We start from the raw sequence: 25,717 nt of genomic DNA, 5'->3' as shown, positions 1-25,717 counted from the left end.
TTACTAGCAGGCCTAATTATCCCATGACAAGGGAAAGCTTTTCTTTCCAGCAAGAAGGTGCCCTTGCAAAGCTAGAACTGACACTTACTTCAAAACGAAGCTGCGGTGGCCTTCATGTAAATGATTACATAGGAAACCCATGCACCAATGGTACCATAGGCAATGTTTCGACCTCTCCACTCGAGAGTTGGAAATGCATTCGTGCTGTATAAAGCATTGCAGTGGCAAAATCAATCTGCCAAGTCTGAACTCACAAGAGTTGAAAAAACAAAAAAACAAAAGTGCCCCAATTAGTACAAATCATATGGCTTACAACTCATGCGTAAGGTAGAAATTAGAACATGCCTCGGTCGTATGGGAGCCCCATTGTAAAAAGACATTATGCAACTTTAAAGGGTTCAGAAAAAAGCGGTTAGATTTATTTTTGGAAACTGTAAGCACTTAGATTTGCCTTCTAATTTATTGAAGCGCAATAACATATCCACGTTAGAAGCTCGGAGGAAAGTTAGCCGTCTTACATTTCTTTATAGCACTCTTTCTGAAAAGATCCAATTACCCATCCCACAATCTGTTAAGCAAAATAGTTAAAAGACGACACGGCACAATTACGAATACTATAGCCCCAATTTTTGTTCGCACTGACACATTTTATTTTTTTCCCCGCACAGTCACAGCATGGAATTCTTTGCCAAGTAACATTTTTAACGGCAATTATTTTGTGGAAGAACTAGAGGGCCACATATTGCATGTCTAGTGGATACTGTTTTATTACAAAACGAGCTACTTGTCATGAACTTTTGGATCCTACCTTGCACGAGGTTGTTGCCTTTAAACACCCTATTTTTTGTCATAATGTTCTTTTTGTGAAGTGAAGTGTTTCCCCTGTGTGCATTCTCGAGTTGCATCTGTAGTTTTTTTGTATACTTATATTTGTATGATCCTCCTGCTTGGGCCAAATCAGTAGCCTGCAGTTTATCTAAATAAATAAATACTTTCAGGTGAGCAACAGCTCATTTTTAATTTACTGGGCAGCTTCCACTTTTTGAACGGACGGTTAGCCTGTTCACCTCTCTTCTCATCTTTCATAACAGGTAAGTAGGCGAACATTTTTGAACGATCTACTGAATAAAATATTTTTACTTTTTCGTGTAAAATCATCCTACTCCCCGCTCGGCTTGAATGTATTGCAGGTGCTACTGACGCCGTCTTGTCGGCCTGGCCGGCAGCGCGCGACGCGTTTCTCCCATAGCGTCGACGGCTAGCCGCCAGGAGTGGCATGTCGCTGGAATAGCGTGTCGCTGGAGTCGCGTATTGCAACCTGAGCTTGGGGTCCTTTACATACCTATTATCGGCCCAGTGTAACTTATGTTATCTTCTTCGCCACACTTCTTGCCTTGTTCTTGCGTGCTTTTTGCAGACAAATAGAGGGAATTATTTGCCCACGCCGATTCTCTTCTGAAAGATATGTTAGCGCTCTTGCTTAGGTGAGTTTGTGCATGTGGCATTTTGTATGAGCATTATCGCAGTGTCGAGGGAACATTTGTACAGTGTTTTTATTTCTATCTAGCTCCTTCCTCCTCTTTTCTTTTTATGTAATGTGCATTTCTTGGAACGACGTATATATTCAAGGTAGAAAATAGGTCACTTAAAAAGCGTATCAAGTCTTTATACTTCACGCTACCTGCAGAGGAGGCTGTGAGGGTATGACTGAAGAAAAGGGGGTGTTTTGCCTGTTGTGTGAACTGCTTACCGAATTACCTTTGATTCTGAAGCTGAACGCGTACCTCTACAACATTTTTGGCGTCCAGGCACGATTCCAGGGAGGACCTTCCCCCATCTTATTCCCAGCTCGGCTAACTTCCTTAGCCAGAGGTTTAATGACAACATGAACGGAGGATTCACTTACCGACCAATAACGCGCTTACCGACAACACATTTTTAATACCATTATCGAGTGCAGCTGCAGGCATATTTTAAACACTGAGGACCTCAGAGGTAACATGCACGCAGGGCGGTAAGGGGTGGCCTGTGGGTTTTCGGCTGCTATCGGCTTCGACAGCGATCTGCCGCTTCGAGCCTCTTCTTGGGCTGTGTGTTCCGCAGCAGCCGCCAACTCGTAATGATCATCAGCTCCTCATGTTCCAAGTTACAACTCTGATTTCCTTCTCTGCTCTCTCATCTCTAACGCCTTACCTTTATTCTCCGTTGTGCTCCTGGTTCTCTTCACCGATTAGGCTGAGGCCAGCGTTGACGTCCTAGTCGCAGATGGGTGCTTAGAAGCTGCTCTGTAAAATGCAGTGGCTTCAATTCCGAATGATGCAGTAATGCCTAAAGAAATGCATCAAAAATGAGCCCCACGGCATCAGAAATAAAGATGAAAAATTTCGGGAAGTTGTCTATTGTTAGAACAAAACACTGCTTAAAATAAGGAGTAGGAACTTTGAAAAAGAAAACACACAGAAAAACAGCACAGCTTTGTTCCGTATAAAAACTGAAACATCAATACCGTTTTTGCCTTTGCCCGACTAATCATAATTTGGCTTCGGGCATCAGCCTTATATCTAATGCAATGCCATGCCGAAATTGTTTTAACAGTACAATAATACCACTGGCTGCTTGTCTCTTGGTGGCGTTGTCCATGACTAAAGCCACAGTTTTATCGCTTTCGAGCGTTTCAACTCATCTGCCGATGTCACCAGGAAAACGAGACATTCCTGAAACGTACTTCCAGTCGGCTCGAGCAAAGTTCTGTTTATAAGAATTTGGAGGAGGTAAAATTTAAGTTTATATTTTTTTTTTCATTTCTGAGCGGATTCCTCAATCCAGGGCTCCATGTGTCACCAGGATCCTGCAGGCCCGTCAGAGCAGCTCTCGCTGGTCTTGCGGGTTGTCGCTGGTCAGAGCGGGCTCAGCAACTGTTCTAAACGCTTAGTTCATAGCCCCGTTGGCCGTAGTCATTCGCTCGGCCCACTCGATCAGCCTGCGTTTTTAAGTCGGCTCTGTGCTGGACAAGGCATCTTATGATAAGGAGTGGGCAAAGTCGGAGGTGGAACAGCACCGGGTGGATTTTGGCAGGCACGAACAGGAATTTCTCTTGGTACCATAACAAGGTTGTTTTCTGGGCTAGTTGGTATAGCATCGTAGCTTTTGGAAGCGCTGGATCAGACATACACGAGAGAAGTGAACGGGACAAGCGCTAAGTGCTAATGTGTTTTTTGGACCCTCCTGTCTGGATATCAGTCTTCCTGCGCAGACACAAGAACATCGACTAGCGCAACGCAATCAACAAAGATAAACCAACCATCATTTAATCAAGGGGTAATTCTATGTGTGCGTGCCGCAAACTAGACAATGAGGAGTGTGCTCGTACCGCTAACCTCCTTTACACAAAAACAGCAACTCTTTCTGCAGCAATGTCACTGACGTATCGCTGACGCACTTTTAACCCAAGCCATGAATAACCAAGGCTTCCAAAATCTCTCTTTCGAACTGTTTTGTGCCTCGTCCCTCGATAGTAGTTTTGTGCGGTGCAGTGGAGCAGCCCGAGCACTTTTTGCAGTGGTGTGACATGTTCGAACCACTGCCTGCTTGCTTTCTGAGGCATTCAAAATACATCGGCCGGTGTGTTCGATGTACACTTTCCCGCAGATAAGTAGTATTTGGTCACGACACTTGTGCGGCAGGGAACATATACATATTGGTGCCGCTTTTAGCAATCACCTCGGCGACGTGGCCCTACCTTCATCTACAAGCCTGCACAGCTGCAAGAGCTTGCACAGCGCGGAAAACACCAACAGCACGCCATACTTCGAGGCAATTTTCTCGAGATTATGCGAGACTTTGTACTGGTAGGGAATAACCTCATGCATTTCCTTCTTCTTTTTCTGGTTTCCTGACGCGCCAGGATCAGAATCATCGCACTTTGTCTTCTTTAAAACCGAATTTGCTACAGCCTGCACCAGAGCCTACGAGTAGCCGGATTTGCTGTTTCTCGACCTGCTTGGCAAAAGAAACAGCTATCATGTGTTCACGGGACTTTGACAATGCTGACTTCGAGCAAGAACCCACCAGACCTCGCTTTATTATCTTGGTAGGTTGTGCATGAAACGGCAAAACTGATTTTCTGAACTTCGGCATGCATCCCCTGCAATGCATACGTGTTCGTTGTGGCTAAAAAACGTTTTTAGGTCTAAAAATTGAAGGGCTTAGTCTTCAGGACTTTCCGCAATAATGCGCAGTTGCTGACACCAATTGCTAAAAGACCTTAATATCTTCTGAGCTTTAGCCTTTAGCTTATTCGTGTCCGATAAATACAAGGCTACCATAAAGTCATATGCGTAGCAGTAGACTTTAACTAGGCTCGTGTCAGCTGTGTCGAGTTCCTGCAACAGCAGACGGTCACAATGAGCTAAGAATCTTTCACATAAACCTTGAGCGATGCACGAACCAATGAAGATATCCTTGCGTTGCACATACATGTTTCCCTTGAAGAACACGACTGTAGAATCCAGATAAGAGGTCATTAGCTCGATGAAGTGCTCTACGGTGACATCGCAGGCGTTCTGGAATGAGACACTTTCATGCAAGTCAGTCTCGTTGGCAGCGGGTGGAGAAGAACAGATGTTTGTATTACAGGATGTTATACGTACGAGTCTGACGCTGATGCCGTGCCACAGCTTCAGTCGGAGGTGGTAGCGTTCTGTTTATGGTATTACTGTGTCATGTTTGGTGTGAAAGCAGTGTAAGTTTGGCTTTGCAGCTCTGCCATCATACTGCCCAAAAAACACACAATCCTTATGGCCTAATTCTGCTATGGATGCTGGTCTTAGCGTTTATAGATTTTATGCTTTCTATAACTTTGATAATTAAGATGCTTTGATGTCCAGCCGACATTTGCTAATAAATGTATTCAAAAGAGCGTCGCATTGCGAAAGCCATGCTGAATGTCGGAGTACGCTCATACTGTTTGTTTTTTCCACCATTCGGAGCTTCGCTTACAAAATATCGCTTTAAGTTCACCCGCGGGCGAACAGACATTGCAGTTTAGAGCCGTTTACCACACTAGACAAATTTCAAGCACTAATAATACTCTTGTTTTGTTTCTTAATAGCGTAAGGTCTGCTCAAGTTTGGCGATTTCAGTCGGTCTGTCGGCGGGTCTGAATTCAAGCCGTTCGACTAAGTGGGGGGGAGGTTCGCATTGATGTTAAAGGCTTTCTTGGGTTAATACACTGAAAACTGCGAGCCAAGCTTTAAAACGTGTTAGGGAGTCGTTCTGATGACCTCTGCTTATTAAAACCATAACGGAGAACCAACATCCGGCTGCAATGACAATAAATCGTCAAATTCGTATAGGGGAAAGAAAATGCGCTTGTTTTTATTTATCTACTCATTTATTTATTTATTTATTTGTTTATTTATTTATACATTATTTATTTGTTTATTTATTTATTTATTTATACCTCAAATGCCCCTATGGGGTATTACATAAGGGGTGGGCTGTTACAGTTGGTGAGTCTTTCAATGAATGCTTTGAAGTGTGCTGGATGAGCGTGATGAACTGCGTCGGCAGGAAGGCGATTCCAGTCCTTTGTTGTCTGGACGAAAAAAGCGTTTGGATGTGCAGTGGTCACGCTGCACATCTAAATTTGTCATTCTACTCGGTGAACGCCTTACCAACTCGGTAAAAGAAGGAAGGGAGGTTGGAGTCAAAGAAGAAGTAGAAACGGGAGTGCCATAGTGAAGGGCTTCGGAATAATTTCGACCACCTGGCGATCTTTAATTTATATTAACCGCACATAGATGCCTGTCTGTTTCGGCTCCACTAAAACGCGGCCACCGCGGGCGGGACCGAACCCTGGTGCTCAGATTCAGTACCTGAGTGTCTTGCATTTCAACCCCTATCGACGGTGGCTGCGATTTTTTTGTTAAGTGCACATATCCAAACTGCGCAGCTGTATCACTGAATAGTGTTGCCTGGTTCTGCCTGCAGTTCATTATCTGGTACTGCGCGATTATATCGCTTTGGACTACTGCATAATCTCTCTGTTGGGAACCTACAAGAAGTAATCTCGCTCGTCGAGGCGGCTTGTACTCGCGGAAATCAGGTTACGTGAGCAAACGATGCCTTTGCAGTATTGTGTCGGGCTTGTAGCGGAGCATTGTGTGCAAACATTTTATTGTAGTTATGTCTGGATATAAATCTTTTAGATGCACATTTTATTCATCATGGTCCATCCATGAGACTTGCCTTTTGACGACATTCTCGCAGCAAGAATGTCTCAAAGACTTTGTCTTACATAGGCAATGTGAACGTCGCCGCGGCTGCTGAGTGCTGCGGAAGAACATAGATGAAGGCAAGACGCGTTGAGCCTGTATAGTGTCGGGTGTCAAAGTATGGTAAAGAGCCCATCTAGCCGGAATTATCCGCGGTATTTACCCTTATCGCTTTGGTCGTATTGCGGCATTAAACTCTAAAAAAAGATAACTATACCAGGCGATTATATTTGTTCTCCAGTCAATCATTGTGGCAGGTTTGGCAGGTTGTAACGATTTCCAAATAAAACACAAATTAACCAAAACTGAAAACAAGATTCATAAAATTTGGAAGCTCATAAAAAAACGAGTTTGTTTCTGCTTTTTTTCTTCGCCGAAAAAAATGATAAAACTTTCTTCTTGAAAATTTCCGTTTTTCCTGACTTATTTCGTGCCTGGAATACCGATCGCCACCAATTAAGGTCTAGAGGAATGAAAGAGTACATTCCAGTCGCGTGCAACGCGCCGAGATGACCATTTGCAACCTCTATCTCCTCTCCTCACCACCGGGATGACCATTTGCAAGATTGAAGCAGGTCTCAAAGAATTAGTGGCAGCAGCCAGAGTCATGCGCAGCCTTTCCCGTAGGTCACGTGTAATAAAACTGAGTTTCGTTGACACTAAGACCGAAGTTCACAAAAAGCAAAATTTTTCCTCGCTACAATGTATGTGATTCAAACTTGAGGTATTTGCATGCATGTTAATTTCTATCAATGTTATCAGTAAAAGTGGAAAGGCCTATAGACAAAGAGACTTTTGTGTAATGTGTTTAGCATTTTTTTTTGAAACCGAAAAAGTTGAATTGTGAAATCCTGGCTGCTCGGGAGTCTTCCGTAAGTGTGATGCACCGGGAGTGACGTCGCATCAAAATGAAGTTAGGTCATTCATGTGGAGCAGGTTAATTCACGTGTGACCGAATTCGTTTCGATAACAACGAGTTCGCTCACACGTTTCGAATTCGTTTCGATAACAGCCCCGCCGAGGTGGCGCGGTGTTAGGGCGCTCGACTACTGTTCCCAAGGAAGCGGGATCGAATCCCGCCCTGGGCGGTCATTTTTCGATGGAGGCAAAAAGCAAGGCACCCATGTGCTGTGCGATGTCAGTTCACGTTAACAAACCCCAGGTGGTCAAAAATTACGGCGTCCTCCACTACGGTGTCTTTCATAGCCTGAGTCGCATTGGTACGTTAAACCCCTCAAACCAACCAACCAACCGTTTCGATAACAAGATTATTGTCTTATTGTTGGGGATGCCACTTTCCGGACTCAAGTTATTGACACCAGCAGATACGCATGGCGAAGAAGGGCAGGAAGACTTACTCTAATAAACCTCCCCGTCTGCGAAGCACCTAGAGCGTGGGTATCCTTCGAGGTTTATTTGAAACGAGTTTTCAAGGCCCAGTGAGAGGCTCTCTTTCTCACTGCAGCTTCTGAGCTGTTCCCTACTGATAACGTTTACGTGTTCGGTGACTTTACTTTTTCTCCACATAGTAACTAGTAACTTTTGACATCACCATGCAAAGCTTCTTCTGACTTCATTAACTTTTTGGGGGCTTTAATTTTTTGCTAGTGGAACGCCAGCCAACGCGTCACGCTAATATTTTGGATTTAATTTTAACTTCTATTTGCGAAACACGGGGTTCTATTACACATCGTGATGGTTGGAGTGACCACAAGCGTCTTTATTTAGACTTTCATATCGCCTTGACGCATGCAGGCAACTTATCGAAGGTAATTAGAGACTGTAATAAGGATAAATTCGACGTTATCAATGCTCACCTAGGCAAATTTATCTGCGGGAATTCCTGTATTCGTTCTCGAATTGTTTTGTTGAAGAAAATTGGATGCCTTTGAAATACCAGGTTTTGGTATTTGTTAGCAAGTGCATACCACTAATTTGAAATTCTAACGACAAAACAAATACGTGATTCACAAAACATCTTCCACAGTTAAGAAATAAGAAAATGAGGCTCTACCAGAATGCCAAACGAGTGGTTAAAGCTTCCACGTGGGCTAAATACAAATGTTGCCTAAACTCCTATATTTCCGCCCTGCGTAGCGCTAAAGAAATATTTCTCATGCGATGTACCATCACTTATGGAATCCAATTCTAGAAAATTCTGGCGGCTGATTTCCCCCAACAATGACCCAGTTCATATTTCCTTGCATAATGATAGTCAAACACCATTTTCTGCCAGTGCATGCTTATCTACATGTAATGCGTTTTTTACATCTGTTTTTACAAGAGAATACTATTGCAATGTGTCCATGGTAGCCGAAATTGACTATTTATTCACGGCACCAATCGACGTTACCGCAGAGAAATCGCATGTATCATTAGCATTCTTAGATTCTACATCTTTTCTAGCATCGACAACATCAACTCAAACTTTTTAAAGAACACTGTTAATGATTCCAGCCTCATTTCATGTCATATTTTTCCCCAATTATTATCCCTTGGCCACCTACCTTTGGATTCGAAAATCTCCAAGGTAATCTTCATATTTAAGTCTGGTAGCAAACTTTTACAGACAACCATCGACCGATTTTACTTGCGTGCAATGCCTGCCAATTACTGGAACACATTATTGCACCCCATATTTTCCGTCACCTCATAGCAAAGCATCAAAGACGCTAGGGCATTTCCGCCATAATTTGCACAAGCCTCGCCCCCCGTGCGTAGCCTCTCTTATCTAGCTTTCGTCCATCCGCAGCTACAATATGCGTCAGCACTATGGTGACCGTATTAAAAATATTTATCTTGACAACTATATAATCTGTTCAGATTAGAGGCGCTAGCTTCATTTCGGGTAATTACAAAACAAATTCTAGTATTACAGTAAATAAACAGAACATTTCGCTTCAGCCATTAGACGTCGTCGACAACTTGCCCTTTTATGCCTCTTTCAGAAATATGTTCATAGCCCCAGATCATCTCCCTTTCCCATTGAAGCACCATTGCGCATATCATCGCGGCTGCATCATAACCTAAGCTCTCGATGCATTTCTGGCAAAACGCTGGCTTTCAATTCATCTGCAATCCAGCGAGCCATTTAATTAAATAATAGTCTTGACGAAACAGTCGCCTCTGAAGTGGAGCGGGCGTCGTTTCGAAACGCGTTGGAGAAATTGTTCAGGAAATAAATAAACTATGTCATTGGGTGTTATTCGTCTTTTTCATCACCATGTTGTATTTGGGCTTTGTATAATCCTGTATCTTGCCGTAGCCTGTAAATATTTTTGTATTTCACTGTTCATGCGCCCGCCTTACTCAATGTTCTGCCTTAGGAGCCTGTAAGGTATATTGAATAAATAAATAAGTACATTCAAGTATGGAATGACGATACGAGTGTAAATGATTTCCAGAAGCTTTATTCAGCTTTCTGACAGTTGTTGCACAGTTTGCCTCAAGAAAAGGCTTTTAAACGACATCCTCCTGAGCGTAAGAAGGGGGTTTGGGAATGAAGTGATCTTGCTAAAAGCAGCAAGCATAGGAAATGAGACTGAACAAAAAGTTGAACTCGCTGTGGTCTCTACTGCTCAAACGTTGCGGCTGCCTCAGCAAGGAGCTCGAGATAGTTATCGATCTTACGATCTTTCGGGCCAAGTGACGGCAACTTTGGCAACGCCTTGCAAGCCTCGGATCCTCGTGTATGCTGGCCGCACACCAGTCCCAGCACTTTTCCGAACGCGCGGTCGAAAATTCGCAACAAGAATTCCTTGCCACCTTCGCATGTGTCCAGTGCCCGGCCGACACAGTCCACCATTTCTCCGTACGCACTGAAATAAATCAGAAGGAAAAGAGAAGAGGGGAGAATCATCAGTATTAAATGCGTGAACTCCAGTCGTGAAATGGCAGCTATAAAAGCTTTTCATGAGCAACGGCTCTCGTAAGCTACTGTTCCATGAGCGATTTTTGGCTGCTCACTTTCTCGTTAGTGTTCGTAGTCAGCCGACGGGCATCTCTGGTTAGGTGACAGTGGATGCTCAGTTAAGATCCAATCTGGCGCTCGCAGGCTCTCCAACAACGATGCATAAAAAGACGCAATCAAAGGGCGCTTGCATTACTCTTTTCTCTGATGATTTGCTCTCTAAGAGGAATAGGAATACGAACCTACTGTTCTTGGCACGTGTTGCAGGTATAATACCGTTCAAGGTAAACTTAGCGACATCTTACCTGGCATTTAGCCTAGGTAATTGTCTCCCCTCTGCGCCCACCGTAACATGAAAAAACTGCGCAGAAAAGAACTCCTAAACTGGTTGTGCTTTATAGGCCGTTGGTACCATTTATAAAGACGTCTGCACCAAACCACTCGGACAAATTAAGCAAGAAGGACATCGCTGCTGCTAGCGACAAGGCTGGACAAAAAAAATATGGGCGAACAACTTTTTGCTAAGAGCCTCGAGGTGACCTATTTGTGTTTGTCCATTTTTGGGCTTACTCTAAATAACTACGTAGAGCTTTCATTTCCTTTTAACTTTCTGCCCCTGTAAGCGCGAAGCCTGCTTTTGAATTAGTTGCGGTGAATGCTACTAATTGTATTTCAGGCCCGCTATAGGTTGTTTTATACTTCATTTTCTTCTTTCGTTTTTTTTTTTTCAGTTGGCTCAAACGATGCGAAGCTGCCACACTTGCTAACTATAGTTATAAAGATGTGACCTGATACTTGGCAAGTTTGAGCCTTCTACAATGGGAAATGGGAGAATATCTGTTTCCCTCAAAAGAAAAGAAGGGAGAAATATATATTCATTTGCATGTAGCTGAATACGTGACTACTATCAAGTTGAAGCCGGTTATCAGAAGTGCACGAATCAGTGAAAGGTCATCGCGACCATCGGCGGCTGACACCTCCGTTCCACTTGTTACCGTAGTGTCCAGTATCCAGCCTGTTTGCTTGACCAGCGTTTGGCTATAGAATGGTCGCGACATATACAAGCAGCTCAAGCTGGCGTGTACAGTGTAGGCATTTTGTACTGACCAGCAGGTGTGGGGTACGACTTGGTTGGGAGGAGCCTTGGCCACGGCCTTTTGCATTCCGCTCTTCAGTCCCTGGAAGCAGGCGTTGAGCTTCGAGCCGGCGGCATTCATACACGGGACGACCTTCTGGTACTCTGAGCACCGCAATTTTCCAACATGCAAAAAGCAACACGAAGTTATACTTCAATGTGGTAGCAAGGGTAGTTGGATTAGTGATTTGGCGCGAAGACATCCTGCCACTAATGGTAAGCGCGAACGGCTTTGTTAGCACACTCCATACGTTTATGTTTTCCTCTAGAAAGCAGTTTAAATCGGCACGGACTGGGAGAAAAAAGATATACGAGGTTTTCTAAATTTCTAACAACATTTGTGTTGACAAGCAGTTCGCGCCTTTCGCCTTGACCGACCAGTGCACACGAAAAATTCGACGATAACATAAAAGATGTCTATTCTTAAACCCTGCCACCGAGTTCTAAAACACCAAACTTTCCAAAATATATGCTTCTAAAATAAATTTATTTATCACACTCTGAATATGTATAGTGAAGAGATAGGCTGCAAGCATTGCAAAGTACTGTACTAAACCGAGAAACTGGGACGGTAAGCAAGTTTCAGTAATTATAAAATACGTGGGATGTGCCTTACGTAGTTGCTTTAGCACACAAAATTTTCCCCGCAAAGTGTGTGTTCCCCTCTAAATTACTAACTCAATGTTATGCTCCTTCTACTCGAACCTATTGAAGACCAAATACGGAATGGGTTAAGCTAAGTAATGATCACCAAACCCCAATTTGGTGGCTGATACCCCCGACTTCTAAGGATTTCGCAGACGAATATAAGCATTTGTACCCAGAGGTATACAGCACTAGCCTTCAGACTGGCACATTGGTAATTGCGAAGGGGGAAGTAGCTTCACACGGAACAAAATGACGGTTAAAAAGTGGAAGACATATGGAGGTGCTCGAGCAGTGAACCAATGCTCAGTCTTTTGTTTTTCTTAACGCACTCCGGTTATCACTTCATATACTTCAGATGGCTGCAAGAACGTGTTTGCGTTTTTGTTTTTTTTTTGTGTTTCCCTGCTACAACACCGCCTACATACACCATCCTACGGAATGATTATGAGGTGGCAGGGCTCCGTCAGTAATCATATAATGAAAATCAGTATGGAGCCGTGTCTAGGGCCGCTCTTATGAACAAAGTGATTGCCAAGCGTCTTGCGCTGTCTTCTTGAACTTATAGCGCATCAAAGAAGGCCGTTTATACTGGCGTGTGGTGCATACCGTTTCCGTTGAGGTCTCTCGTGTCAGCTCAAGCGATTCGCAATATCTCGTTCGTTAACGTCATTAAACATCAGGACAAGAAAAAACCGCCCTCATGTTCTTATGTGTCCCCTTTATTGTACTCCAGTATTGTTGGTTTCATGACTGACTTTTATATTTCGGTTCAGGTTGTGCGGCAGCGACAGTATGGTTAGTTGGGATTCCAATATTTATTTATTTATTATTTATTCGATACTGTCAATCCCATCAGGGATCGTAACAGGAAGGGCATAAAAATACAGAGGTACAAAATATAGTATTGGCAATTAATCAAGTACATGAAAGAATATGATACCAAAATTACGCATAACAAATTATACTATAGCAATAAGACCAGACTGAGGAGCGTACGACAAGATTTTCGCGGACAAATAATACGACAAGTGAAACACAAACGGAAGGAGAAAAATCCATAATGACATAAGAACACAGTAATTAGTGAGATGTAAGTAGCTTATGTTTCACACGTGTACTAAAAGCATTTAATGATGAATTATTAACAATGGATGTGTGTAAGGTGTTCCATTCGCGTATAGCACGAGGGAAGTATGAATATTTGAAAGTGTCAGTACGGAATGAAAACTCGTTTAGAGTGTGAGCGTGATTATTACGTGTTTGTCGTGTTTGTCGTGTTTGTGATTTTGATATGTATCTTGAAGTGTCGATTTTTAAGTGATTGTGTATTAGCTGGTACATGGTTTTAAGGCGCGCTAGTTTTGCTCTGTTTTGAAGGGTGAGTAGTCCTGCCTGTTTGAGTAGTTCTGTTGGTGAGTCTGTCAACCTGTGTTTGTTATATATACATCTGACCGCCTTCCTCTGTACTGCTTCTATTTGTTTAGTAAGCTTGTTAGTGAAAGGGAACCAGACAACATTGGCATATTCTAGAACTGGCCTGACAAATGTCTTATAGGCGCGTAGCTGTGTTTCCGATGGTGCTTGTTTAAGGCGTCTGTTAATGAAAAATAGCTGTTTTAAGGCGGTCGATGTGACAGTGTTAACATGAGAATCCCATCGGAAATCAGAGTTCAGTGTTATGCCTAAATATTTATATTCGGAAACCGAGGCAAGAGGAATGTTGCTTAATGTGTACTGAAAAACTGATCGATGTAACTTTCTGGTTATGGATAAAGTAACTGATTTTTTAACATTAATAGTCATTTGCCATTCTTCACACCACTTTGTCACTGCTGTTAGGGCGTTATTTAAAGTTATATGGTCATTGACATACAGGGTTTCAGTTGAATGCCCAGACTATCACAATGCATGCTTTTTGCAAGAGCAGCCCCATACTAACTCCCTGCACTCGTTCACTTAGGCAGCATAACTTGTCGTTGCGTCAAACACGATATAAGTGCGTTTTCTTCGATGCACAGCGCTATGCAAAAGTATGCGTGCTTTGTGGATTCCTACAAAATATTTGATAAGCGCAAGCACCAAATGACATTTTATTTTATTTGCTGACTGCTACCAATGTATACGCACGAAATCCGCTGCCGCTTACATAGCGAGACGTAAATCGAGCCTACAGCATACAGACGCGGTAGACTGCCAAACGAAGTATTGAAGCCCTATACGTTTCGCCCAGATTACCTGCTAGCGAGGTTTAAACACCTTTACCCTATTATATGTAAGTTTTTGATATCGGGCGTGCATTTGCCATTATCAAGTAGAGCAGACAAGCTGTTAGGCCCCAAGTGCGTCCATTCTTTAAAGCGCATGATATTCCTGGGCGCCTGCTTGCATGCAGGAGATCTCGAAACTTATTACAATCCCCACAGTGCAGAACATACCGGACGCCACAGGACATCGTTTTGTTTCATTGGTATGCCTTTCTAATCGAGCGCCGGTGTGCGAACGCATGGGCGTGAAGTTATTGGTTCGGCCTGCAGTTTGAGGCCACCCTTAATAAATAACAGGGCTATATGTGGAGCTAATTGACCAACTTGGCGCGTGGGCTTAGTGGTATTATGTTTGTTGCTACAAACAAATCACACTTTACATTAATGGCGCTTTTTCTTTCACAACCAAGCAACCTACTTTCACCACGCCATGCTCGCGCAGCAAAGGGTCGCAGTGGCGCTATACAGCCGGAAAATTTGGCGTTAAATATGGCTAATACGGCGCATACTCCTATCAGCCATATCAGCAGATAGGGTTTACTGCACTCTGATGTTGAGGTGGTTACTATCCCACGTAACCATGAGGCAACATTAGGAAACGTGACAATGAGGCACACGGCCGTGAGAAAAAATGTGAGGCCCGTAAAATGCAATCTCCATACTAACAAAATCGCTGCAAACGACAGGAAAAAGCGGGAATTATAGGGTGCCTTTTGTTTAAAACGTCAAATCTTATTACATCAAACAGAATGGCACAAACGAAATCGCGGTCTCGTAAAAAACTGTTCACCATCAAGGCTGGAACAACATGTCACGGGTTAGATTGACACGCCTGATGATCATGACACTTCTGGCTTGTTTTCTCATGCCCTTTTATAAATGCACATATTAAGGCACGTGGCACCGTATCAAAGCACCCAGTGTCGTAATTTTAATAGTATGCTTCATCACTGATTAGCTTAGGCTTTACGTTTGCCACCATGGAATAGATTAAGGAAGTTTTTCGGACTGGTAGATATACTTAACGGTGAGTTATGAAGCTTTTTACTTCATTCAGGATATAAAGGAGCATACTCTGCGTGAAATCCTCGGTGGCGTTCTAGCATAGTTGTAGACTAAATCGAACATCAAGTTGTTTGCACCTACACATTTTCGTTTCAACTATTTCACCTACCCACAAAGCCACCTTTCGGCATCAGAAAAAGGCGGGAATTTTGCGCGGCCAAATAGATATCTTTGTGTTCATGCTTAACAGGAACAGTACGTACAGCAACACGCATTCTAAGAAAAAGTTTTGCTGTGCCTGAAAGAGAGAAAGAGAGTCAAAGAAGCATATATTTACAAAGGAAATGTTGTTTGAGGTCCTAAGTGGATCTGGGGCTCCTAATCGAGTGCCGCAGACGCACCAGCAATCACTAATGTCCGATTGATCAGGCTAAGCTCGTCTTCTAGAGTGGGGCTGCTCAAAGTGTTCACCGATTGCTCACGAAGGAAAATGGGAAGTGAGCGTACAGTCTCTATGAGATGGGATAAAAGAGTGGGGCTCGTCGAGAAGGCACCAACGGCAGCGAATTTAAGCTGGACTCGAGCATTGTAAGCCAAAAACATAACCCTTAGCAAATGTTTAAATCAAATGCTTAAATCAACATCTCATTGCGTACACTACACCAGAAGGCGTTCACTGTCAGCCTTTAGGCTAAAGCTTACGCCTTGTTCTTCGTTATAGAAGATGCTGAAGACATCCGTCACGTTACCAAAGCTGATTAAGGAAACGGTTATTAATAAATGCAAAATCCTCTCTCTCTCTAGGATGAGCTCATTGCTCTGAAAATACGATTAGGTAGCATAGAAAAGAACATACCAGTCAGGAATCGCAGCCCTAAGTGTCGGCAAGCTTCATCATTATGCAGTGGCTCGCGCATTATCAGGCGTACCTTTGTGCGACTGCGAACCATCTGTGCAAATGTCGTCGACGATCCCCTGCAGTGACCTCACCGCCAGCACTCCTGCAGTCTTCGACAAGCCGCTCAGGCAGTTATTGATGAACTCCACCGAACAAGCGATCTGCCGTTTCTGCTTGCTGAAAACAAAAGCACCGAATAAATAAAAAAAAAGCTTGTGCTAAAATAACCACAAAGCTTACATTAGGACCATACTATACGAATGGCCTTCTATTCTCGGTTATTTCCCCATGGAAAGTCGAGAAGGCAGAGGCAAAAAGTTAGCAGGAGTTATCCGTACCGTAACGTGTGACTGAGCGGGAGTTGTGTGGATACATAATCATTTAACCGTATACTAAGGTGGAGAATGTTTTGCGACAGGCATATGTCTGCACATGGGGAACCCTATTTACTCTTTCCCGCTACTCAAATCCTCATTGCTACTACCCCCACGCACGTGAAACCCAAGGACCTGGTGCTTAATAGCTAATAGTTTAATGCAGCATTTAGGGTCGGGAAGTGTCATTTCGCTTCCCATTCAGCATTCATGGGGATTCGAACAGAGGAAATATAAGCCTTAATAAATAGTAGGTGTCCACTGAGTGAGACAAATAAAAAATATAAAGGCATTCGCGGAATGGGAAGGTGGCGTGAAAGACGCTATTGTGTCTATTCCTGTGGCGAAGCTTCAGCGTCTCTTTCTTTTCTACTGCTATAATTCGACTACACATTCATCCGCTGTCTTTACGCCTGCCTCGCTACACGATAAATATCTCCTTTTTTTCCCACGGCAGAAGCCCCACGGAACCTTCACGTGGCAACAGTCTTACGAATAATTAATCCAACTGCTGCTGCTGCTAGATAACAGCTGATTAGCCTAAAATTGAGGGTGGCGAAACGGAGGCTAATATAACAGTTACGCAGTTAACGGAGTCGAAACCATACTGACCTCAGATTCGAGTTAGAACAACCAATTGAACGTTATATTGGCGCAAAAAAGCGACGCGAAACGAAATGTTTATGATTGTGAATTACCGTTATGCGCTGTGTGGTGTATCTGCATGGTGTATGGCGTCATTGCACCCGCAGCTGCTTCGGTGGCGTACCATGGCTTTTACGACCCGCGTCCTTTTCTTTCTTTTCTTATCTCTTTCAATTCACCTCTGTCCGAGCGAGACAACGGTGGTAGCTTAGTTAAAGACAATTGGCAGGGTGCATATTTATTTATTTATTAGAACCTCAAGAGCCCCCAGATGGGACATTACATGAGGGTTGGGCACTTGAACGGCGGTTAACAATGGTTATTGTGAAGTGATTTTGTCTTCCTCCTTCCTACAGTCGCAAAGACAATACTCAGATATGCTATTTCCTCCCTTCCCTCGAATTCTACCGTATTGCAAATACCACAGCAAGACACATTTAAAATGGCAAAGATGTGGGTTCACATCAACACTGTGGTACACTTAAGATATATAAGCATAAGAGAGGATTGAGTTCTTAAGGTACTCGGGGATGGGAAATATTTCGTAATGTACGGAAGTGTAACTCGTTTATTAACTAGAAAAACATATTAGGGACCATTTCTTGCATAATCTGATCGCGGGAAGTGATATCTTTTCAAATATTTGTGCGTCACGCGCTGTACAGGTTGAAAGAATGCACGTTCCACAGTATACAAGTTTCCAGCGCTGTTACAGCTCGAGTAAACTTGTGGCAAAATGCAGCCGCATTCTTTTGCGATAAATTAAATATTTCGTACTAAGCTATACGTGTAGAGATATTCAGATGCGCACATGTTATCTACACTTTCGTGTATATCTGTGGACCTGCTTCCCGGCCCTACTTACATTCACTTAGTGCTTACTATCCAGTAAATGACTGGCATTGACATACATTGAGGTTCCTTATTGAGACAAACCGAACTTACCTTCACTAGATGAACGAAAACACTGTTCGTGTTCCATTGGTTAGGGCCGAGCTTACTATCTTGTGTGAAGAAGTACTGCGTTTTTTTAGTTTGAATTAAGACATACAGGGAAGTAAACATGACAGCCAAAGATTCATACGCACTCTTACGGTTTCCTGCGCTCTGACGAAGAATGTTTGAATAGCCCTAAACCCAGCGACATCTGCAGGTAGCCGTCTAAATAAATACCAAGAACACTAAATCCGCGCTTTGATTTAAGTAAATAACCGTGGCAAAAAGAAACGATTAATGAATCTCTACTCCCCCTTTTATTGCTCTTAGCTGCAAAGTAAGACACGCGGTGTCGCGTCAGCGTTCACCTGCCCTTTTAAGCAGCTACGTTATACATGACCTGAACGAAGTCGGACAACCTGTGCTAAGGTATCCTGACGTTCGCAACTTCAGAACCTGCATGAACGCATAACGATACAGACCACAAGAACAACCATTACTCTTTGCCCCGTAACTTTTAGCGCGTGTGCTCGTAGCCATTTCAAATACCCGCAAGTGTTCCTTCCGCATTGTGGGGCGTTTTCGCACGCATGAGCAGGACCTATTTTTTAAAGCGTGGATCAAGTATTAAGAGGGCTCAGATTTGGCCCATGGTCTCATGCAGACGCAATGCATGAACGTTATACGCACGTGCATTCGTCCTCGAACTCTTTTCCTGAGGCTGGCAGGTGCGGCCTGTTGCCGTAGGGCACGTAATCATCGCCGCACGCCCGCAGCGTCTCTACTTTGCAGCCAGGCTTGAGCTGTGCCCAGCAACCTCCTGCGGCATGGTCGACGGAGCAGAGCGTGCAAAAACAGAACGAGTAAATGTTTTGAACAATGTAGTGTTTGCAACGGAAATTAAAAGCTGGTGATATAGACCGTATTGAATGAGTGCGCAATTGACATACGCGCTCGAGTTTAAAACATTCAGATGGAAAGAAAGAAGAAATCGGCATGTGCAGGGCATTTACTGCGAAGAGGGGACAATTCAAGGTGTCTAAAGGTAGCGAATTGGATTCCATGGGAAGGGAAGCTTAGAAGGGGGCAGTAGAAAGTTAGGTGGGCAAGCGAGGTTAAGCCTTTCGCAAGGGTCAAGTGGATACAGCTAGCAAGGACAGGTTTAATTGCAGTAATAAAGGAGGGCCTTCGCACTGCAGCGGATACAGTCGAGCTAGTGATGATGATGGATGAGAAACCCTAGATCAATAAGAAAAAGCCATGCGTGAATTTATTGAAACATCATAAATAGAAAAAGAAAACACAAGGCTGAATCGTGGAAATGCACATACTTTTTGCAACGCCCATGCGAGCTTTTGCAATGTAATTGTGCCCACTTTTGTCACTGTGAGGCAGTGTGAGAAGGCAGCTGCTAGAATCTGCGCGTATGGTTCTGAACACACACAAATATGTGCACTGAAAATGTCTTGCGCCTTACTACCGATATCCTTTACGTATGAGCTATTTTTCACCGCACCGCCGTGGTGCTGCAGAGGTTAGGGTCATCGAATAAAAAGCCGGGCGAGCAATGTTATATTCTGGCGGCGGCTTCCGCAGTGTACGACATCCGTGTACTGAGCGATGTCAGTGAATACTAAGGAACCTCAGATGATAGAAGCTATTCTGAGCTCTCCACATATCATCATTCGCTCCCCACATTCATCATTCATCGTAATCATCATTTGCTCTGGTATGTTGAACCCCACAAAACTATCTTTTTTGAAAAGTTTCGATTTCTGTTATCTTTTTACACATCTGAAGGCCACGGGAGGCCTCCCTCCAACGCGTTATCACTATTGTGGCTTCCGTCCGCCGCATGGGATAATACCGGAGAATTTGAATTTTCATTCAGTCATCAGTTTTTTTTTTCTTCACGTGGCGCTTACCGTGAGGTAAATACTATGCCGCCCCAAAAATTGGTGGCGGCTGAGTTCGACTCGTGAGCTACCCGCATTCATACCCAAACAGATCATTAGAGAAAAACAGATCGTAAGGTATCATGATGAGTAACAAAATTCAATCATGTAGGCATACTGCGGCGTTACACACGCGCATATCAATGCACGCGAGTAGGGTAACCAAGCAGCTTGGTAAAGGCTGTAGCCCATTAGCTGCATCTATAACATGCTGGCTAAACAATACCATATCAAGCGTTTGAGAAGCTTTTTTCTAAATTTGTGAGCCGTAGGTTGTGCCCAATGAAAGTACGCATAAAGAGATGTTAACATTTCCTCATTACCGTTATCTGGTGCAGCATCTTTTGTCTGATGCAAAAAAAGAATAATTGACCATTGCTGTTGCGGATGCCGATCACATACGTTTAGAATATTGATTGAGTTTACAAACATTGTGTAGGCTGACGTGAAACGTGCCTAGGTTTGCTTGGAGAACCCTAAATACAGGTACAGGCGAACGTACCGTGTCAGGTTAGCACTGCAATAAGGATCAAGATATTTCGATGGCACGCATGGTTAAAAACTATGCGTTGATCTTGATCGTTATCTCTGATTCCCCACTGCTGCATTGCAATGAGCCTAACTGTGTTTCCTACGCGGCTTCATTTTGTTCTCGAATCGGGAGTATTTTTTTCATCTTCGATATAATTGTTGGCTCGAAGGTTTGCTGCTAGGATCAAGCATAACTTCTTTAGGCGAACTGGATTTCCGAAAAAGAAACCTAATGCGGCGTTCCTAATTGCTGCTTGTTTAGCTCTAAGTATGCAAGGACCCTGTTTTCATTTTTGTCGTACAGAAAAGTATATGAGATTCGAAACGATATAAACCTGATTCTTTATTGCTTATGCGGTGCTTACTAAGGCAACAGCTAAGAAAATGAAAAGGGAGCAGGAAGGAGTTTGGAAAAGGCAATCACCATTAGGCAATATTTCGAACGAAAATTAGCTGGCAAATGAACGTTAATAATAAAAGAAATCACGTTGCAGGTTTTGTATTTTGCACGACCCTCAGTCCATTGGAAACATTGACATTCACGAGCGTGTGGAACACTTCGTGTAAGAGTGTTTGCGCAAGCCCCATATCGCTGCGCGTACCATGCCTGTAAATTATTCAGTTGGCTCCTGGTCCCACAGCACATGCATGGAATAAAATAGATGCGCTACAGTGTCGCAACTTGTTCTTGCCGTTTTAGCTCCGAGTAGCGCATTTCGCAAGGAGGCTAATGAAATGGTACCAGAGAATATCTCCAGGGACTGCTCAGCGACCGCCTGCCATGTGCACGGGGGGACGCGTCATTTTGGCGAATATGGAGACCATGCAGAGGACTACTTCTGGGTTCAGCCGGCATGCAAACAGGCTCATTTTTGCTTTTCCGAAATTGGAGCTTTCGGTTACTTGCCGATGTTGATAATTTTCCGTTCGGCAAAGAGCCACTTTTCTTGCGGATACGAAAGAAAAGCCAAAACATGAGAACAAATTAATTGTGGGAAATTTGCGTGCTGTTGGCTTGAAGCAAGGGTGAAAGACGGTGGCTGAGATATTTTGGAGATAATTTAAAAGCAATGTCATTACATATGAACATTGCTGAAGCGGATCAACTGCGCAACCGTAAGATACTGCGAACTAAGCGATTGTTCGCCAATTAGCCAGTTTCGGAAAAAGAGGTATAAAAGTTTGAAAGCCACTTTACAAGGATTTTAACTCAGAAAGATGATGAATTTTGTGAATGGCGGTCCTGATAATGTTTGCACACCGTGCGTCACTCTAAATGACTAATAATTTTTTTTCTACATCCAACTGTAAAGCGGCACCAGTGATGTCGGATTTATCCCCTCTTCCCTGTCACAGCAATTGACGTTGTCTTGTGCTTTCAACCTGTTGCTGGGCGGATAATGAAACTACTTCTAACGCAGACATTTCATTCGTGTGCTTAAAATGACAACTTATAAATTATTGCAAACTATCCGCTGATCGTCTGTAGTGATATTGAAGAAATTATAGAACAACAGTGTTAGCAAATTCCTCATCCAAGTTGATTGGAATTTCAAATTTCCATGCCCCTTCGCGTATCGGAGTTCGTGTTTTCGACTACTGCTATTTCAAACTGCAGCAGCTTTCCGGTAGCCAAGGCAGAAACAGCATCGGCCGTCATCGTTCTATATCTGTATGCAATAAGGCGGAAGCACTCGGAAACACACACGCACGCGCACACACGCACACATACATACAAACTACACGTTTGAAAAAAAGTAGAAAAAGAAACGAGACTACGCTTAAGTCTGCATAAGGGTTAAAACGGTGAAAACCACTTCACACGGTTGTTCTCACTAACCGAATTGTAATTGTCAACTCTACTATAATTGTCATCACTATCACTAGTATCATCATCGTTAACTAAAAGCCCCACAATGGACATCGCTGTTACCAAACTCAGCATCTCTATCTTCGTCACCACGGTTATCCTCCCGTTAGACAAGGAGAGTACTAGTTTTCTCTCACGAGCCCGGCGTGGAAGGCGTTTGTGCACTTGACTGGGGATCGGAGGGATTCTATTTCCTGTGGATATAGTGCCAGTTCTAACGGAAATTTCCTAGGAATATTTCCTGTGGCCACTCCCTGTCTACACCAACAATTAGTGAAGAAAGGCGTTCACCTTAATGAAAAAACTCCAACATTAATACACAAACGCCATGTGCGCTAAATATACACGAGCGCAGATAGAAAAATATCTTGTCTTGATAAGCTCGCCAGCTCTCGCTGGTCACTTGGACACCAGGACTGTCGGGTATATTTAGTTGTGCATTGAATGTAATGCGCTACATTGTTTGAAGAAGTCAAATGTATTTTGTTGGTTATTATTACCCTATTAAGCATTTTGAAGCCGCGAAAATTGCGGTAATATTCGGCAGTAGTTAGTTCAAACTGCCTCATAATAATAGTAATGACAACGTGTTTTCCATAGGAGTTTTAAATACATCGAAGTGATGTATTGAAATTAATATACTGAGTATTCGGCACACCTATTTATTCCTTAGGAAGAAAATACTATAAAGGTCGCAAGCTGACACAGCTTTTCCAGCTTCAGTGACATATAGGTGCAGGATATGAGAAGAGAACCTATGCACACTGCTCTTGGGTGAAGAAAGGGAATTTGGAATATTTTTAGGGTTTAGAACGAAAGAAAATCTTGCCCTAATTGTCACATGAAAGACAAATAAGTTGTACAAAAACTTCGACCCGCTTTTCGGGACAGCATATCGCAAGACTACTGAGAACGTACGGTACACTAGAAGCTTTGCTACACAGCGATATCAACAGTTATGAGAAGCTGCTCCCGAGCCAAGCATAAACTCTCCTGGCCGACGCTGGCATGTGATTCTGTAAAAGGCCTACCTGTCAGGGCTGCTACGAGGAACACAAGTCCAGAGGCACCTTTGGGTAGCATTATCAGAGCTCGTTGCAGTGCGCTATCCAAGCGAAACGGATATGCGAGCAGTGAGACGTCCGGCGCACCTTTATCCAACTACCGGGATTTTTTCATGGCCGAAATCTTCCTGACCGTGAATGCTAATGAGAGGAAAATAGCCCGGCGGGGAAAATATCGGGTGCTACGCAGCGTTTGGCATTGATCGTGTATAGATCTTGCTATCATTATGCACGAACAGTGCTTCCTGCGCTAAACGCTCGCGGGATAAATATCAAGCAGTGATTTGGCCTAACGCGCGTGACTGAAACGCTTACACCCCCTCTTAACAGTACTCACCCAATCTGTGGTCGTGGCGCCAGCTGTCTGATCCAGGGATCAAGATCTGGCCTCGGCGGTTGCGTTTCAGTGAAAGCGGAACGTGAGTTTGTCGTGTGCTGTGTACCTTGAAACTTCCGGTTTTTCACGTTATATCGGACCTCTCAACTCTTTTGCTTAACTTTCTCGGCGTGGTTGGGAGTCCGCAGTGTGAAAACTAAGCAGCGCTATATTTACTACATTAGTTTGTATTATACTATATCATCATTTTGATTGTTTATTTGCTACACGCATCGCCTTCATGCATTCCAGCAAAGCGGTTAAATGCTAATCCGCTTTTGGTTAAAAGGAAGATGATGCACGAATAAATATTACAAATATCGCTAAATTAACCATTCAAGCCGTGGCAACAGGCTTCATTTGGTAAGACAAACAATTTCAGGCGATATAACTTTCCATTGACGAACTTTTAATACAAAATATCACTGACCTACAAAATCGCTCCTGAATGCATAATTATTAATGTTCACGACATACTGCTTTTTTTGTGATATTACGAGGGTGTTTTCGAAAATGCTATGGAACCACTTGAGTTAAAGATGTGTTTGGCTACACTTTAAATCATGGCACCGAGTAATTTTTTATTATGTCAAATTTCGTATTTGAATTGGTTGTTGTGACAAGTGCCTTATTGCCTTATTTTGAAAGTATTGCAAGACACTATATTCTTCCTTATATAGGTCCCAGAAAACTAAGGCGCGCTCAAGCACTGATCGCACATACTTAGAGTATTTCTTTTTAGGTCATGTACGCTACTTGAAACTGCACGATGAAAGGCGAAAAAAAAAGCGAAGAGCTGCGGCTTTTTTTTTTTTTTTTGCTATTTAATATGCGTGCCTGGTCTATCGTGATGCTGTTTTGAGGTGTGCACCTAGCATTTATCCCGACCAAGTACCGCGGCGGCGGCGGCCGCTTTCGGGTGGAGACGAAAAGCAAAGCTTTTTTTGTTATTACCTTCGCGGACAATAATTTTAAACAATAGAGACACTGCTAAAACACACGCCCGTGTGCGCTGTGATGTGCACGTTAAAGACCCTTAAATAGTTTAAATTTCCGAGCCCTCCACTACGGCGGGTATATTTGTCTGAATTACTTTTGGACATTAAACACCATCAACCAAACCAAACCTGTCAATTTATCCATCAGCAACATTTTTATTCCTGGTATCAGTATTTTTATGCGGCTATTGTCTTATAAAAGTTGCATGTGCCCATTTTCCCATTTTTAACATGCATAAGGGAATTCATTACCGCAGCGCTAAGCTGCTGCAGCGTTTAAATCCGTTTTCAAGGGTACAAAATCTCCAAATATTCATTACCAATCATCGTCCTGTACAAAATGCAATCACTCGTGAACATACAAACTTATGAGTGAATACCAAATGTGAGGTCATTAATGTGCAATAAAAGGGAGTGTGTCGAACACGGAACTCTGTGGCATGCCAGGAGTAGCGTACACGCCATATCTGAATGAGGCGACATTCAGCACAACACACTGCTACTTCAGTGAAATGTAGTCGGAAATCCAAGCAACATCCTTATCCCAGGTAGTGCATCGGAGATTTACGAGAAGATAATTTGGAACAGTATAAGATGACGCGCCGGATGAGATGTGCCAGTGCAGTTGTTCTGCTTGTAAGTTTTGTGATAGCGAAACTATCATGTCCGATGTTTTGCAAGTGGAGCCCAGGTAAGCGTAATGTGTTTACCTCTGGTATAGGCTGGCCCTACAATGTTTTTTGGGGGATGCTGTAGGGAGGGTACGAGATTTTTTGGCGTATAATTAGGAGTTCTGATTTGGTCGTGGAGCAGGTGAGGCCAATAGTGCGAGC

The 25,717-nt window shown here is 43.3% G+C and overlaps 1 protein-coding gene across 1 annotated transcript; it reads right to left on the bottom strand.

Moving 5' to 3' along the window:
- Positions 1-9,773: 9,773 nt before the first annotated feature.
- Positions 9,774-23,529, bottom strand: LOC146177332 (uncharacterized). Its single transcript, XM_084581527.1, has 5 exons — positions 23,478-23,529; positions 18,781-18,910; positions 16,167-16,312; positions 11,293-11,425; positions 9,774-10,093 (listed from the first exon to the last, which is right to left on the bottom strand). The coding sequence occupies exons 1-5, from the start codon at positions 23,527-23,529 to the stop codon at positions 9,847-9,849; spliced, it is 708 nt and encodes a 235-aa protein (XP_084437653.1). The 3' UTR covers positions 9,774-9,846.
- Between the last annotated feature and the right edge of the window lie 2,188 nt (positions 23,530-25,717).

This window comes from Amblyomma maculatum, chromosome 10 (genome assembly GCF_055883805.1).
Source record: "Amblyomma maculatum isolate TAMU_Amacu chromosome 10, ASM5588380v1, whole genome shotgun sequence".
Classification (NCBI taxonomy): Eukaryota; Metazoa; Arthropoda; class Arachnida; order Ixodida; family Ixodidae; genus Amblyomma; species Amblyomma maculatum.
Note: the sequence above shows the minus strand (reverse complement) of the source record. Positions and strands in the feature narration are given on the sequence as shown.